This window comes from Podarcis muralis, chromosome 4 (assembly GCF_964188315.1).
Source record: "Podarcis muralis chromosome 4, rPodMur119.hap1.1, whole genome shotgun sequence".
Lineage (NCBI taxonomy): Eukaryota > Metazoa > Chordata > Lepidosauria > Squamata > Lacertidae > Podarcis > Podarcis muralis.
Window position 1 is genome coordinate 82,964,745 of NC_135658.1, and position 17,952 is coordinate 82,982,696.

General features: G+C 44.7%; 1 protein-coding gene across 2 annotated transcripts; it reads right to left on the reverse strand.

Annotated features, from left to right (window-relative positions):
• Window positions 1-7,030: 7,030 nt before the first annotated feature.
• LOC114596505 (protein-lysine methyltransferase METTL21E-like) lies at window positions 7,031-17,582 on the reverse strand. Of its 2 annotated transcripts, none has more exons than XM_028728174.2 (5): window positions 17,189-17,582; window positions 14,979-15,064; window positions 9,940-10,097; window positions 9,479-9,596; window positions 7,031-8,405 (listed from the first exon to the last, which is right to left on the reverse strand). In XM_028728174.2, the coding sequence occupies exons 2-5, from the start codon at window positions 15,049-15,051 to the stop codon at window positions 7,969-7,971; spliced, it is 786 nt and encodes a 261-aa protein (XP_028584007.2). In that variant the 5' UTR covers window positions 15,052-15,064; window positions 17,189-17,582; the 3' UTR covers window positions 7,031-7,968. The 2 variants fall into 2 exon arrangements, with proteins under 2 accessions (XP_028584007.2, XP_077783802.1); XM_077927676.1 differs by lacking the exon at window positions 17,189-17,582 and adding an exon at window positions 16,663-17,089.
• Window positions 17,583-17,952: the final 370 nt, after the last annotated feature.

The window sequence follows — 17,952 nt, forward strand, 5'->3', positions numbered from 1 at the left end:
AACAGGGGTAGGAAACATGTAGCCTTACAACTCACATCAGACCCAGGGCCGGATTTAGGTCTGATGAGGCCCTAAGCTACTGAAGGTAATGGGGCCCTTTATATGTCCAGCTGTCCTTTGTCAACAACGAATCGTCACTGTTTTTTGTGTTGAATATATGCTATATGGCTATTTATGGACCTAATAGGTATCTAAAGCTATTTGCACATAACAAAATATATATTTTATCAATTGTTGAACTGAAATACAATTAAGAAGAAGAATATTAATAGTGGGGACACGGGTGGGGCTGTGGGTTAAACCACAGAGCCTAGGACTTGCTGATCAGAAGGTCGGCAGTTCGAATCCCCGCGACGGGGTGAGCTCCCATTGCTCGGTCCCTGCTCCTGCCAACCTATCAGTTCGAAAGCACGTCAAAGTGCAAGTAGATAAAAAGGTACCACTCTGGCTGGAAGGTAAACGGTGTTTCCGTGTGCTGCTCTGGTTCACCAGAAGTGGCTTAGTCATGCTGGCCACATGACCCGGAAGCTGTACGCCGGCTCCCTCGGCAAATAAAGCGAGATGAGCGCTGCAACCCCAGAGTCGGCCACGACTGGACCTAATGGTCAAGGGTCCCTTTACCTTTTACCTTTATATTAATAGTGAAATACAATTAAGAAGAAGTATATTGGGGGGGGGGGCAAGAGAGTGGCGCCCTCGGTGATAGCTTGTTTAGCTTATACATAAATTGGGCACTGATCAGACCCGACTATTGCTGGCTGGGGCTAACAATATCTGGAGCTCCTATCCCCTCCGATCCATACTCATCCCATTCAAAAATAAACCAGACTATTTATTTGCTTTGGCCTCTTATACACAATAAATTCAGTAACACCCCTTGAAATAATCCCTCCTGACAATATATTTTTTATGCATTGCATTGAGCTGACAATACAGATCCCATTGTTGGATTTGCTATTTTAAGTTCTGCACAAATTTATGCTTACTGGTGTTCTTACCCGCCCTTCTCACCCCGATCCATTTTTTTAATTGAGGAAATAAATAGCCCAATTTTGTGGGGGGAAAGAGCCATGCTGACGCCCGGTGGCGGCTCCTTGTAACGGCAGCTCCTTGATGGATCGTAAAAGCTCTTTTTAGAGCGGTAACCGAACCCAGATCATTATCTCAAGTGTGACATACTGGATGGGAAGCAGAGACGGGAGATGCGTCCACGGTATCTTGGATTTACATCAAAGCTGAAATGTTAGCTGCATTATCTCCGAACTAGGGAAACCTGACTTTAAAGCGCTCGTTATTGAACAGCTCCTTTAGCAGTTATGTCTTAATTAAAATACAGCTGACAATGCACCTGTCTATAAATCTTCTTAATAAAACCCATTCATCGGAGGGGAGGGGAAGGGTCTCGACATTTGCGTTCCCAGCCACCAGAATGCAAAACATTCTTTTTTCCCCCCGATTGTTGGTTTTATTTTACGTACCTGTTAATAATTTACCCAACTGTTAAATATTAATAGTTTGAGAAAGTTTGCTTAACCACTACGGGGGGGGGGGGGGGGGAGAGGCAAACACTTCAAGTAGTATAAGAAAGGGGAGGATTGAAGAGGGGATAAGAGTTGAGGTCAAGATTCCAGCTGCTAACTGTTCCATGTCTAGCTACTGCTGATCCTCCTGGGAGAATAACCTTTATCATCCCATCTCCTTTCCAAGGTTTGGTGTATCTCATCCTTTGTTCTTTTCATCCTTACATGTCCGGTCCTTCTGTTTGACACACACACACACACACACACACACACACACACACACACACTCATCCTCTATTCACCTGCCTTTCCCACTCTGCTTTGGCTGCCAGAAAATTGAATTACCTGGACAGGCCCATTCTATTTTGCAATGCCTACTGGCTGCACTGGAGAATCCCATCAGAGGCGTGTCTGAAGTTCTATGGCAGGATCAAGGAAAATACTGGGCACTGCTCTGTAGCAAACGTGCTTGCAGCCTCCCTTGCATTGTAAACAGGCTTGGTGCTGACCATTAAAGCCCTAAACGGCCTCGGTCCTGTATAGCTGAAGGAGCGTCTCCACCCCCATCATGCAGCCCGGACACTGAGGTCCAGCGCCGAGGGCCTTCTGGCGGTTCCCTCACTGCGAGAAGTGAGATTACAGGTAACTAGGCAGAGGGCCTTCTTGGTAGTGGTGCCTGCCCTGTGGAACGCCCTCCCATCAGATGTCAAGGCAATAAACAACTATTTTACTTTTAAAAGATAACTGAAGGCGGCCCTGTTTAGGGAAGTTTTTAATGTCTGCCAGTGTATTGTTTTTAATATTCAGTTGGAAGCCACCCAGAGCGGCTGGGGAAACAGCCAGATGGGTGAGGGTATAAATAAATTATTATTATTATTATTATTATTATTATTATTATTATTATTATTACCTCCTGCCTGACAACTCCCTCTTCCCGCACCTGCTCCTGGGACTCTTGAGATACCCCACCTATCTGGCTGGGTTGCCCCAGCTACTCTGGGTGGCTTACAGCATGTATAAAAACATAATAAAATGTCAAATATTAAAAACTTCCCAATATAGTGCTGCCTTCAGATGTCTTCTAAAAGTTGTGTAGTTCTTTTATCTCCTTGACATGTGATGGGAGGGCGTTCTACAGGGCAGGCACCACTGCCAAGAAGGCCCTCTGCGTGGTTCCCAGTAACCTCACCTCTTGCAGTGAGGGAACTGCCAGAAGACCCTCGGAGCTGGACCTCAGCGTCCGGGCAGAATGATGGGGGTGGAGACGCTCCTTCAGGTATATAGGGCCAAGACCATTTAGGGCTTTAAAGGTCAACACCAACGCTTTGAATTTTGCTTGGAAAAATACTGGGTCCTAGTTCTTCCTTCCATGTTTTGGAAGCTTTTCCTCCACTCTCCATGAAACTGATCTGCAGGGTAACATCTCATTCCGGCCACTGTGTTAAGAAACATTCACACTGTCTGCGCTTTCTGTTTAACACATATAAGCCATCCCTACCAGGAAGCCTGCTGAACAAAAACTTTGCATGACAAACAATGAAACAGACATGCAGTTAGTGCTTGCAAATGGTAAAACAAATACATTGGAACTGGACCCTGATTTGAGTATCTCAGACTAAAGTCTTAATTTAAAGCCTTCTCCAACCAGAAGGGGGAAATCCTTGCACAGTTTGCAGAATTTGCACAGAAATAGTCCTTTGGGACAAGGTTCGCTACTGCGCAGGTGACAATGTCTGCAAATTTCAGCCACTTATAACCAGTTCCAATTTTTCTTTCTAGACAGTAACAAAAGCTTCTGGGTCAAAAAATATCCCAGTAGATCTACAGTATTGATGTTTGCCATTCGGGTGTTCTCTTTTTTTGCCTTGGACCAATATAAAGTATAAATGTCCCCTGGGGTATTTCAAACCAAAACATGGGCTACAATCCTAATGCTGAAGTAAGTAAAGGTAAAGGGACTCTGACCATTAGGTCCAGTCGTGACCAACTCTGGGGTTGCGGCGCTCATCTCATTTTATTGGCCGAAAGAGCCTGCATACAGCTACAGGTCATGTGGCCAGCATGACTAAGCCGCTTCTGGTGAACCAGAGCACTGCACGGAAACGCCGTTTACCTTCCCGCCGGAGTGGTACCTATTTATCTATCTATTTATCTTTGATGTGCTTTCGAACTGCTAGGTTGGCAGGAGCTGGGACCGAGCAACGGCAGCTCACCCCATCACGGGGATTCGAACCGCCGACCTTCTGATTGGCAAACCCTAGGCTCTGTGGTTTAGCCCACAGCACCACCAGCGTCCCTAATGCTGAAGTAAGCCCCACTGAATTCAGTGAAATTAGGTTAGCATTTGATCCTGATCCAGGGAAGACCCATGGTTTCGTTTGGGAACATTTTATGCTCCTGAGCTCCATTGAAAGTTGGCTGGGGGTAATAAAATATCTCCAGAAACTTGTATGTGCGTAGTTTGATTTCATTTTGTTTTTGATGTTAATGGAGCTGAAGCATTGCTTCCCGTTGCTTGGCATATGTCTTTGTCTTCTCTATGCAGGCTGCATAATTCAACTTTCCTTTTTTCGTGAAGCTGGTTACTTTAAAATGTCTTTAGAGCGAAAGATCTTTCATGCAACTATTAAGCCATATACTACTGGGGAAAGAAAGGCTTCTTTTCTTTCATCTATCTTTTCTAATAATCCACGCTACAGTCCTTTCGGCACTGATCAGCAATGAAATTCTCATTGATTAAATGAGCTCTGCACAGGTGCCTAAACTATGTTGGGTAGGAGCACAACTTGTCTGCAGCTGTTTTAGCTCTTCTGACTTTTCCGTCTTTTCCTTTCCACTGATGATGAAGGACTTTCTCTAATTGGGAGGAAACAGCATGAAGAGCAAACTCTTCCTGTCCTCTCTACTCGCTCATATCACTGTCTTAATAAATCTCTTCCCCAACTGAAATAACTGCTGCCTATAATGCCCAATTCAATCAAAGAGATGCAGCGTGTGGCGCAACTCTTGAAGGGCTATACCACTTCAGAGTGCATGTTTGAAGACATCCAGCCTATTTCGGTATAGTCCTTCCAGGGCACAGTGAGAAGACTCGCAAATGAGGCATGCAGCGATGTGATGGCACAATGAATGACACAAAGCCAAATGCATCCATTGCTTGGTCTTCTTCTTCTTTGGCGATCACTCGTAGCCGAGTAAGATTGTAAGATTCAATGAAGACAGTCTTAACAGTGAGTCCTTAATTGACTATGGAGGCCAGTTCTGGATCCACACATCCTTCCACAGTGGGGACATTAGTTTCTGGGCAGGAGTTGATCACGGTGAGGGTTTGCCAAGCGTGCCTTCCTCTTAGCACATTTCTCCCTTTCATCCTGAGTTCGAGTGTCTTCAAAGTCCATGACACCTTTGGTAAAGGCTGTTCTCCAACTGGAGCGCTCGCAGACCAGTGTTTCCCAGTTGCCGGTGTTTATACTACATTTTTTTAGATTTGCCTTGAGAGAGTCTTTAAACCTCTTTAAACCAGCATTACGCTGGTGTGTGTATTCAACGTTTGTGTACTTTATTGTTTTGTCTGTCTGTCTGTTTGTAAGTATGCCTAAATAAAACTTTTAAAAAATTATAAATATAAATAAAATAAACCAGCATTATGCATTCCATTTTTAAGATCAGAATAGTCACTTTGGAAGATGATAATCAGGCATCCAAACATGACCAGTCCATCCAAGTTGATGTTGAAGAATCAGCGCTTCGACACTGGTGATCTTTGCATCTTCCAGTACATTGGCATTAGTTCGCCTGTCTTCCAAAGTGATGTGTAAAACATTTTAGTATACCATTCATGGCAGCCGATTGGATCATTGCCCTGGTACACCTCCAAAGTGAAAACAACGCTCCATGATACAGGACCCACAAGTAAATTGCACATTGGTGAGCATCTGGTGTACAGTACTGCCAAGTCACGGTGCTGGGGGTTTCGCACCTGATTCTGCTTTGAATTATTTCACGGGGTATTTATGTGGTTTATGATTAGGGCTCACATTGATCCCAGGTTTCCACTAGGTGGCAGCACAGCAAAATGTTTCTAGCACAGAGCGCTAACATTGTATTTGCTCACTGAAACCTCACAAAAGGTGCTGCTGTCACACGGAGTCAAATCATTCGTCCATCCAACTCAGTATTGTCTACACTGACTGGTAGTGAACTCCAGGGTTTCAGACAGGAGCCCTTCGCAGGGACTGAATCTGGGGTCTTGTGAATACAAAGCAGATCCTCTACTGCTGAGCTGAAACACATATTCTGTGCAGCAAGATATATTTTCAAAGGAACAACGCTGGGGAAAATTACTGGACCACGTGAAACATTTCTCATTTTCATATGGATTTGCCAAAGCTACTCAAATACAGACTTTCTGTCATTGGCACCTGCTGCGCTGCAGTCCACTGCAAGGAATAGGTAAAGGTAAAGGGACCCCTGACCATTAGGTCCAGTCATGGCTGACTCTGGGGTTGCGGCGCTCATCTCGCTTTATTGGCCGAAAGAGCCTGCATACAGCTACAGGTCATGTGGCCAGCATGACTAAGCCCGCTTCTGGCGAACCAGAGCAGTGCACGGAAACTCCGTTTACCTTCCCGCCAGAGTGGTACCTATTTATCTACTTGCACTTTGTGCTTTTGAACTGCTAGGTGGGCAGGAGCAGGGACCGAGCAACGGGAGCTCACCCCATCGCGGGGGTTCGAACCACCGACCTTCTGACTGGCAACTCCTAGCTGTGGTTTAACCCACAATGCCACCCATGTCCCTTCACTGCAAGGAATATATTAGTGTTCAAATTCAATTGCTTTTTCTTGGATAATGTCAAGTTCCTACAAAGTCAGAATTCCAGGTGCCTCCCAACCCATTTTTGGAAAATGGCACTGGAAGCATTTCAAAAAGTATGTTGTTAATGAGTAATAAAAAGCAACAGAGAACATACAAGAAAGGAGGTTCCGACTAAACATCAGGAATAACTTTCTGGCAGCAAGAGCTGCTTGACAGTGGAACCCCTTGGAAGGTAGAGAAAGAGTCTTTTTAGGGCAGAATTAGGCATCGTCGGAGGTTTGTGGCAACAGTCACCAAAATCAGCTGCCTCACCCCTCTGCTCTCCAGAGTGGTTTTAGAAGAGGTTACATTTGGCAGTTTTCTGCTCAAATTTCCCTTGACTGCACTCATATGATTCATATGATTCAATGGACAAAAACTAAACTAAACTAAAATTCCCTGCAAATATAAACTAGCATGTGAGGGGGAGTGGGGTCTGGGCCTCACTTCCTACCTAACAAGTTAGTTTCCTAGTACAAATGTTTGTTTTGGTACTAAAGATGTGCTCCTCCACAAATCTATGCCTATACCACTAAAGTAACTTGTTTTGCTTAAAGGGGTGCGCCCCCAATCTCTGCCAAGAGGTAGCAAGGGGTCTTGACACTTCACCAGGGTTTGTGTTCCTTCGGAATGAAACATGTTGGAGATTGTAGCATCTTTAAGAAATACAATTTATTTACACCTGAGTTTACATGGAGGGAGTGCAGAACATTACATGCCAAGAGTGTCTCTTGTTGATCTCCTCATAGCTTCAGGAAGATTGGGCCCAGAACAGAAGCCAGTCAAGCTGGAAACTTCCCCCTTCCACCTCTGCTATTGTCTTTTGCTACTAACACCCAGTTGCGGGAGGGATGTCACCCCATTTCTTGTCTGACACGAAACGTGCCACCATTCGTCAGGGTAATGAACTCTGCCATCGCCTGTCTTTGTTGGCACCTCTGTCAGCCAATCTCCTGAACAAGAGAACTAAAGGTAGCTCAGCCTGTGTTTTTTTACACTGTATTTTTACATCTGCTCGTAATACTCCAAACATTAGTGAAATTCTACCATTTACTAAATAAGGAATTATGGGGGAATCTGCCTCCTCCCACAAATTCATAACAATATTATGAATAACCCTGCACTTTAGTATCTGCATATAGTTATACAGTGGTACCTCGGGTTACATACGCTTCAGGTTACAGACGCTTCAGGTTACAGACTCCGCTAACCCAGAAATAGTACCTCAGGTTAAGAACTTTGCTTCAGGATGAGAACAGAAATCGTGCTCCAGCGGCACGGCAGCAGCGGGAGGCCCCATTAGCTAAAGTGGTGCTTCAGGTTAAGAACAGTTTCAGGTTAAGAACGGACCTCTGGAACGAATTAAGTACTTAACCCGAGGTACCACTGTAGAGGTATGTATTGTGGCTCATTATCATTGCAAACAAAGGTGTGCATGGACCATCATGAATCTGTTGGTGTGTTATATTATTTCGGACTGTAAGTGAGGGCCAAACATTTGAGTGCTCTACCAGTATCATACGTTCAAACCTAGCAATCCAATGAGAAATGGTCTAATCCTGGCTAACAAAAGAGACCCATGCATTGACAATCACCTAACCAGCAGTCTGGATGGGAAAAGGGAAGGCCTTTTCGCTTTATGCCTTCTCTTTGCCTTAAACAGGGTTATATTTAAGCTGGGGAGATCAGTTATAACCTCCAGGTCAAACAGTTTCTTGAATCTGTCCACAAACTGGTTTTCCTTCTCCAGTCGGAACCTCATGGCCCAGATGATGACGGTGTTGTCCTTGCACAAGTGGTCGAAGGTAAGGAGTAGCTCGTTCAGGTAAGGGTGGTGGTACACAACGTCGGCTGCCAGGATGTAGTCAAACTGACACGAAGCCCTGGGGAAATTCTTTTCCAGGTCGACTCCCCAAAACAGTTCCTTTGCCTGGGGTTCATGCTTGCATTTGGTCTTCGTGTTTTTGACAAGGTTGTATTGAAGGTTCCCCAGCAATTCAGGCAAATCGGTGGCAACCACACGTGCACCTGTGGCAGGAAGGGGCCACAGAATGAATGCTTAGCAAATCTAAGACAGTTTTGCAGGAATGCTCTCTGGCATCATTAAAGACAGTAGGAACATGAGCAGCTGTTTAGACCAAAGTCAGACCATTGGTTCCTCGATAACTCAGTACCATCTACACTGACTAGTAAAAGTTCTCCCGAATTTCAGACAGGAAGTCTCTCCCAGCCTTGTGTGGAGATGCCAGGAATTGAATCAGAGACCTTCAGCACAGAAAGCAGACACTCTATCACTAAGTTACAACTCTTTGGTCTGTGGGTCATTAGTACCGCCAAACCAACAATTCACGCTTTGCCAGATAGGCGCATGAAAGGGCTGAGGCTCACAGAGCTTCCCTGTAAAATTTGCTAGAGAGAACTCTGTGAGATCACTTCCTTTGTCTGCTTTGGCAGGAAGCTGTAATACTACAAGCTTCCTTCCTGCCAAAGCATATTTCTCTTTCTTCATCATGCCTCCAAGCTGGCCATACATGCAGCTCAGACCCCATTTCTGAACTTACATTTTGTACTTTTGTAACTTAGATAGTAGTTATAAACCTGCCTTTGTTTTGCTAATTCAAAATCTAGAATATGTAAGTAAATACTACTTTTATTTCTTCACAAAACAATGTGTGTGCGATTGCTGTTTCCAAGGTGGAGAAAAGTGGTAATACCAAGAAAAACCCAGCCTGCCTTAAAGAATCCTGGATTATTGCTTCTAGAAGGTCAAATCAACCTTGTGTTCCAAGTTCTGGCCACAATGGATGTACTCTGCTGATCTCACTCACATGGGCAAGGAAGGATAATAACTAAAACAATATTTCCTCTCCTAGTGTCTAAATCCATCCTTACATGGTCTATCTACCATGCCCTCTTCATGCAAAACCACATTTCTATATGGGGGTGGGGAGAGACCTGTGTTTAAAAGATAATGAGCCCCTGTCTCTGTTGCTACTTTTGTTTTTGAGCTGACATGCTACTCCTTGGTCACAGGTGCACTAAAATCCCACATACACCTTGGAATACCACTTTCTGATCTAGAGGACACTACCCATACTCACCAAGGAAACTGGCTACTATCGAGACCAGGCCTGTCCCAGCTCCAATTTCAATGACATTTTTGTCAACCAGGTTATAAGATTTCATGTTAGTTTCCAAAAAGTGGCAGATAACGAGAGCCTGTGGATGGGGGAAAACAAAAAACAGTACAAGAGCAGATTGACAGAGGAAATAGCATTACAAATAAATAAATAAATAAATAAATAAATAAATAAATATGCCTTGATTATTATTAATATTAGCAGCAAGGCTTTCCTTGTATGGATTATGGAGCTTGTTGATCTTGCAGTGAATTGCTCCTTTGGGGTAACAATTCTGATCCCCAAATACGTCAGCTGTCTGTATTCAGAGCCTCATCTTCACAGAACTTTAGTTTCCCCAGGCTTTAAACAACCACCCCTTACGTTTCACACTGTGCCCTGCTTCACGTATCAGAGCCAACAGTCTTGTTTGCCTGCAATACCGAAGGCCAGACGACAGCTCCATAGCAGTCGGTGGATTCCGTGATCTTTATCTTGTGGCCAACAAAATGGAACCCTTCCCAGGCTTGGGTGGTTATCAGCGAAGGGGAGAAACACCTTCCCATGATCTCTGCGACTATCTGTTCATCTCCGTTTGGTCCTAGTAATAAAACAATGGAAGGGTCATGTGTCATAATAACAGCGAGAGGTAGCCCAGCTCAGCTAACGAAAGTGCAGTGACCTAATCGCAAAAGCCACTAACCTCTATATGGCCAGGCAGCCCTGCTGAGCATGAAGCCATCTGAGTTATGTCCCTGCCCACAAAAAGTCCCTAACAATAATTGTTTAGTTTGATATATGTGGCCTCGGGGAGCTGCCATCCATCACACTTGCTATTTATAAAGCCATAATAATAGAACGGAATCCCACCTTTGCTCAGCACCAATGAGACATAGAAGTCGGTCAAAAAAGTTATAGAGTTAGGTACAATCTGTAAGTGAGTTTCAGGCTGAGTTCTTTCCTTTTTGCTGATATGGATTTAAAGGGAGGTTTAGACCACATTCTAGTCCATTGGGGGAGGGTTAATCTCACAGCCTTTTTTGTCCTCCCATTCTTTTTTGATTACGTCAAGGGAGTTTGTGGGATTTTGGAGCATTATTTTGTATATTGTGGATACCATCCCTTTGTTGTTAGGAGGAGGTTTTTCGAAGGTTGTCATGGACCTAGTTGCTGCTGATTTTACTCCTGGGTTGTTTAGGAGGGCATGTAATTGGTGGTGTGTTAGCCAGGGCATCTGGGTATCCCCTAGTTTGTCTTGTATTTCCTGTGTGTACTTTCCCCCTCTTTTCTTCCTAACCTAACACTGTATGTAACACTAATGTCTCACAACAAATGAAATTGATCTGTAGAAAACACAACTTGAAAAAAAGAGACAACGCATGTATTTTTTGGTAAACTAATAAATCTTTAATAAAAATATATTTAAAAGAAAAAGAAGAGTTATAGCGTTCTTGCCATGGGCTGAAACCGCCTGAATAGAAGACTGAATGATGGAAGATTCTGTCAGGATGCAGAGGGTCGCAAGGCCAGCTGGCTCGCCCCAGCTGGGTCATCTCCTTCCAGCCGTCCCGCTGCGAAGACCCATCGGCCTCTGCTCCAACGTAAATCAGTGACCCAGGCTTCAAAGCCAGGGCACACTATGTCGGCAGAGCGAACTGCGCACACAGAATAGGCATGAGGCTTGTGGAAGCATACTACAACTACGTATTTATTAATCATAAATCAGGACAAAGAAACATGTAGCCTCTGTCTTTGTCTTCTCCGAGAGACAGAGAAAAGCAAAAGCTATACACACAACGGAAGTTCCCAGCAAGCTGTGCTGGCATGTAAACAGACATGTGACATGCAACAGTTCCATGTCTGCAACTAAAGGTGGAATGGAATTTTCCAACAGATTCAGGAAGGAATTTATTTGCATAGCTAAACTATGGAACTCGCTCTCAAAGGAGGCAGTGGTGGCCTCCAACTCGGATGTCTTCAGAAGAAGATTAGCCCAATTCATAGAGAACTAGACAATCAATGCCTACAAGGCACACTCAGTAAGTTCTACCTCCCCTGCCGGACGCTCATCATAGGTTCATATTTTAAATCACCCGAAGGCTAAACAAAGCCACTTCCTACAGGCTCACAGGTTCTCTTCCAGCCTAAGCCACAGTTCCTTGCTTCCTGCTTGGTCTTGCAATGAGGAGGCAGTTGACAACACAGAAAGGCCTTGATCTTGGCTTATGTATCTCCCCTATCTGAACTGCATGCAAGCAGCTGAAGACTCCGCCTGCATGAAGCCCTCTTCTCCTCCCTCTTCAATCCTCTTCTGGTCCTGGGAGCCAGTGGAGCAAGAGAATTCTCTCTCTCCCTCCCTCCCGCACTTGTTCTCCACTCTCCAGCCTTGCAGCTTCTCCTGCCTCTGACTCTCAACTCCCGGATGTTACAGGTTCACGGATCCCTTCTTCCAAGTCTCCAACTTGCCTTCTCCTGGTCCCCAATCCTCAATATCTAGCCACCACTCTTCAGTGCCCTGACATCATGCTGTCCATTCTCAAAGTAAAGTGCTAACGTGGTGAGTTTATCTCAAGCTGTAAGGGGCCAGGAGAGGTCAAGATGGACAGGGCTTTGGGACAAGGAATCCGCTCTGCCCTCGAGTGTCCTGCTGAAATGCTGCCAAGCAACTCCAGCTGGCACTTTTATGGAAACCCTATACTGTGGCAGCATGGCGATGCAGCATATGCCCTGAGAGGGTTGGGCTCCTCAGACAGTGCATGCTTTCTCCCACACAAAAATGACAGAAACTCTTGTCTTGACGGAGGCAGTGGTGAAAGCAGGAAGGAATGGACACGTGTGGAGAATGATTTCATAAATGTTCATCAAGGGCCAAACCTAGAAGCAACATGGAAGACCTGCAGAACAGGGTTTCATGCATATTTGTGTGTGTGTTTTTTAATGTTTGCACAACATTAAAAAGGAAATTTCCAACGAAAAAGGGATCTGGACTGTAGCACTATGTAAGGGAGGGAGAGAGTTACGTCTTTCCCCATACCAAATGAAAATAACCCCTGGAGCTGCTATGTGCCCTGTTTGGGGCAATAGCTTTCTTTTCCAGGTCCAGCATCAGTATCATAATCTATATACTGTATTTATACTGTTTTGAGTCTAGCCATGTGTGTGATTACGTAGCCCAAAACTAGGGAGGGGAGTGGACAGCAACAGCCTCAACAAAGCAGCCCCATTATTGCACCTTGCAATGAAATAACTCAAAGGCACTATGACACAACTTTAGATTGTCACGGCTTCCCTCAAAGGCATAGCTGTCAACGTTTCCCTTTTTTAAGGGAAATTCCCTTATTCCTAATAGGATTCCTCGAAAGAAAAGGGAAAAGTTTACAGCTTTGCTCAAGGAATTCTGGGAGCTGTAGCTTATTAAGGGTGCTGAGAATTGCATCCTTAACAAACTACAGTTTGTGAGTAGTGTAAGATCAAGTGGGTTCAAGTCCTCTGCTTTCTAAGAGGTCAATTCAGGACCTTGCCAAGTCATAGATACAGCCTAGGGACACATGATTATATATATGCAACACTAAACCATCTAACAGATCAGGGTGTTTACAGTTGCACTTATTCTATTCCAGCCTATTGGCCCCATAAATTTACTTGCTATCTTAGTTAATCTGCTCACTCAGGCAGATTTGGAGAATATGCTAAAGGTCCCCCTTCTACTCTTTCTTGCTTCTATTTTAAGGAAATCAAAACATGTGAAATGCTGAGTTCACACTAAATCGATAATCCTGCAGGATGGCTCTTGCTCCTTGCCTATGTAAGGTTTCCTAATCAACAGCGATAGCACCACAATCACTTCTGCAAATGCACCTGGAAAGCTGCATTCCTGTATGGCTTCATAATGAAGATGTAAAATGACCAGAATTTCTACACGGAAGAGCTTCTCTTTGAAGTTGAGGGCGAAAGACTAGATTACCAGATCACATTTATTTTAAAAGGATCAAGAGAAACGATGTCCTGCCAAGACCCTAAAGTGTCAGGGATCTGAGCTGGTTCTTTGCAAAGAGGCTTTCTCTCACGGTCACATAAAAATACTTGTCAATGTTTCAGCTTGAAGGTTCTCTACAACTCTATTGTACAAATTCCAAAATCCACATTTGAGCAATTTCTTTCTTAGGGCAAACCAAAATGTTCCAAAAAGAGTGTGCAAGTTTTCAAGTAGAGACTTATCTGGGTAACAGCTGGATTTTATATCACCTCTCCCAAATGGGGATCAATTATTTCCTGCTGCTTCTTCCCAACAGCCAAAAACCTGCAACTCACCTAATGGACTAGAGCAGCGGTTCTCAACCTGTGGGTCCCCAGATGTTGTTGGACTACAACTCCCATCATCCCCGAGCTCTGGTCTTGCTAGCTAGGGATGATGGGAGTTGTAGTCCAACAACATCTGGGGACCCACAGGTTGAGAACTGCTGGACTAGAGCTTCATTTTAATGTCTGCTGCCTACTTACTATCTGAAGACTACAAGGCAATGCAAACTCCACCATGTCTTCAGAATCAGCCAAAATTCCTGCTTTCTCCCCCACTGCCACTTATGTTCACCATCGAGCCTGATGTCCTCATCCAAGTTCTGGAGAGCTCAAAAGCTACCACACTCTTTTGTAAGATTCAGGTTGGCCCAATAAAAATATTGCCCTAATGTGAGTTTTGGAATTGTTCCTGTGGACTTACATGTATATCTTTGCTTGCTTTACAACTCACAACACAAGTTATTAGTGGTATTGCTTGTACAGGAGCCTGCAGTAGTTCTCCATTGCACATTCTTCCCTCTGCCTCTTTGTAGCTTTATTCCAGACCAGAAATAGGTTTGTGATTTATTTATTTTTTAAGTCCCCACTTCCTTCAGGAGAGTGTATGACTAGAGACCCAACAGGAGGCTCTGAGAAGTTGAAGGGAAGCAACAAGAACCTGAAGGCAACATTAGCATTATTGGGTTCATTGTGTAATTACAAGTGATAATCAAGTATTTTAGGGCTCCCTGGCAAAAGTTGATGAGTCTTTACAATAACCATGCGTGGATCATCATAACCCTATATAAACTCTCTCTCACACAAACACGCACACTCTTTCTTTCTTTCTTTCTTTCTTTCTTTCTTTCTTTCTTTCTCTCTCTCTCTCTCTCTCTCTCTCACACACACACACACACACACCAAAAATGGAAAATTTCAAGGGCTGCATACCTGTTAAGCATTTTAGGTGTGCAGCTATTGCATTTTAAGTATACATCTAATGTATACTTGATCAGAGCCTTGCCACAGTAACCCGTGTTCTGGTAGCCTCCCAGCTAGATGACTGTTCTTAACTTTATGTGGGGCTTCCCTTGAAGACAGCTTGGAAATACTGATTGGACATGAGCTTAGAGACGTGATAGACCGCAGGTGTAGCAAAGGTACAAAGCAGCGGCTCATGCGTCACCTGCCAGCAAATATTTACCATTTTTGTTGTCTGGTTTTCTGGATTTTTCATCTGATCCAGGATGCTTGGGTTGCAATGAATGGGATTCCATTTCATACAATGGCCTAGCAATACAAAGGAAGAACTATTTAAAAAAAAACAGCCAAGCACAGCTTTAGTAACAAATTGGAACGCATAGCATTTTCTCTCATTTGTTATGCATTTGTCTTCAAATGCATACATGTCAGGAGTGGACAATGTGGTACCCTGCAGATCCTTTGGTCTACAGTTTTCATCAGCCCCAGCTAGCACGGCCAGGGATCAGGGATGATGGCAGCTGCCATTCAACAATATCTGGACGACACCGTGTTAGCTACCCCGACAATAAGAGGCCTTATGCTACGGCAATATAACCAACAATAAATCAACCATGCTGGTTATTATTAAGCCATGGCATACCGTGGGTTGCCAGAGCCCGGGGCTGTGCAGAGGGGGTGGGTGAGAGGGAAGGAAATGTACAGAGTACACATGTGCATTCAGCTGCCTAACAGCATCCACGTCACCCAGGAGATTGCAGCCACAGAGATAAGAAAAGAAGACTTGTTCCGTTGCCTGGAGAGGTCACTTCCTGGTTTATACGGAGAAGCCATTTTCAAAGGATTCCAGCAACAGAAGTGCACAGCTGTATGGAGCCAGCACCGGGTGTTGAGATTTTGTGCCCCTAACAATTTTGCGTCCGGGGCAACCGCCCCCCAGCCACGCTATGCCACTGTGTTGGGCTATGCAAGTAATGGTCGTGCGTAAAGTATTTAGAAGATCTGGTTCAAGCCATAGCAAGGACATTTAGTCCCTAGAGCAGAATGAACAAAGTGAATCTGTAGATTAATATTAGTAATAATAATAGCCTTCCATAGATTAAAGGTAAAGGTACCCCTGCCCGTACGGGCCAGTCTTGACAGACTCTAGGGTTGTGCGCCCATCTCACTTAAGAGGCCGGGGGCCAGCGCTGTCCGGAGACACTTCCGGGTCACGTGGCCAGCGTGACAAAGCCGCATCTGGCGAGCCAGCGCAGCACACAGAAACGCTGTTTACCTTCCCGCCAGTAAGCGATCCCTATTTATCTACTTGCACCTGGGGGTGCTTTCGAACTGCTAGGTTGGCAGGCGCTGGGACCGAGCAACGGGAGTGCACCCCGCCGCGGGGATTCGAACTGCCGACCTTTCGATCGGCAAGCCCTAGGCGCTGAGGCTTTTACCCACAGCGCCACCCGCGTCCCCTTCCATAGATTATAGATATATAAATAGATCTAGGTCATAGGATCATCTGGTCCAACCCCCTGCAATGCAGCTGGGGATCCAATCTGCAACCATGGAGTTATTAGCTGCACGCTCTAAGCAACTGAGCTATCCAGGCTGGCAAGTCATCTCAAGGTTATATGCAAAATATAACAAAAACAACTAAGAAAAGTTAAAAAACAACAACAACACACACACAATGCACAGAATAAATTTTCACAGTGTTGTAAGGATTGTGCTGCACAACCATCCTTGTGAAGGAATGTTAGGGACAATCTCTTCCCCGCTCCCAGGTTTTAACACATACTAGTCCTATTTTCTACCAGCCCACTTTAATTTCCCTGGATGGGGGAAATAATTGTTTTGAGAGTTTCTCACGCAATCAACCGGAAGGAAATAAAATCGGTGACAAGCATCTATCCATTTACCTGAGACTGAACCCCACTGAATTCAACGAGACTTGAATAGGATTGCCCTGTAAGTAGAAGAATATGAGCATAGCTGTTTGCGATTTGTGTGGTGCAATCCTATGCATGGTTACTCAGAAGTAAGTTTCACTCTGTTCAGTGCGGTTTACTCCCGGGTCAGTGTGCACAGGACTTGCACCTTTGTTTTGAAGCGAAGCAGCGAGAAAAATGACCCCAAAACCTCGCTGCGCTTTGACTGACAGTATTGTTTAGACAGACACTCTTGATCAAGCATTACCTTTCAAAGCCTTTGCACAAAATGTTATTCTAAAGGTCACCCCCGTAGGACATTATTATCCGTAATCTGGAACAACCTTACAGGGCTGAGAAATGTTAACTTGGCACCCTGCTGATTAGATATGGATATATTTTGACTGTGAGTGATATATTTCAGATGAAAAACAACTACATGTCTAAACACACGCTACATCAAAACTGTGCCTTTAATTTTTTTTAAAAAAACAACAATTATTGCAATGCAACATACCTAGGTTATTTTATTTTATTGTTCCAGGTTTCCACAGAAAGCGAAGGCAAAAATTCACACCTGCAGAATCTCTCCCCCAACACTGGTCAGTCTGTAAATAGCGCTAGAGAGAAAAGCAGGAAAGTCCGAAACATAACTTGCCAGCAGCACTTCCCAGGGAAGAATTTATAAATCCTGACAGCTGCAACGATTAACAAAGTGGGCACACCCCTTGAATTTCATTGGGAAAAACTCTTCAGAACACTTGCATAAGAAGGGGGGGGGGGATATTTCCTAGAAGTTATACAAGCTGCGCTCATCACTGCCCAGCAACAAAGTAGTGAGTGAATGCATGTGCTCTCACACACAGCCAAAATAGACTGACTTTCTTCTTTCCAAACCTGTTTGATGTGCCTTTCCCTCAAGGAGACCTGTGGAAAACTAGTTCTGCGACTTTGGAGCACGATTCAGGGCAGTTCTAGGCTCTTGCTGTTTCCAAGCAGGATCCGATCACATCCCAGCATACACGGTTGGCACTCTTGCACAACAAACCTGACAGGAAAACATGCTGAGGCAGGGAACGTGGGACACGGGTGACGCTGTAGTCTAACCACTGAGCCTCTTAGGCTTGCCGATTGGAAGGTTGGCGGTTCGAATCCCCGCGACGGAGTGAGCTCCCGTTGCTCTGTCCTAGCTCCTGCCAACCTAGCAGTTCGAAAGCATGCTTGCAATTAGAAAAATTGCTATGGCGGGAAGGTAAACGGCGTTTCCGTGCACTCTGGCAC

Excerpts from the sequence above, each read along its gene's own strand:
- LOC114596505 (XM_077927676.1), bottom strand. The coding sequence starts at position 16,769 with ATGCATAGGATTGCACCACACAAATCGCAAACAGCTATGCTCATATTC. Across the intron at positions 10,098-14,978 it reads AAAACCAGACAACAAAAATG|GACCAAACGGAGATGAACAG; the intron begins GTAAATATTTGC and ends TTTTATTACTAG. Across the intron at positions 8,406-9,478 it reads GATAGTAGCCAGTTTCCTTG|GTGCACGTGTGGTTGCCACC; the intron begins GTGAGTATGGGT and ends TTCCTGCCACAG.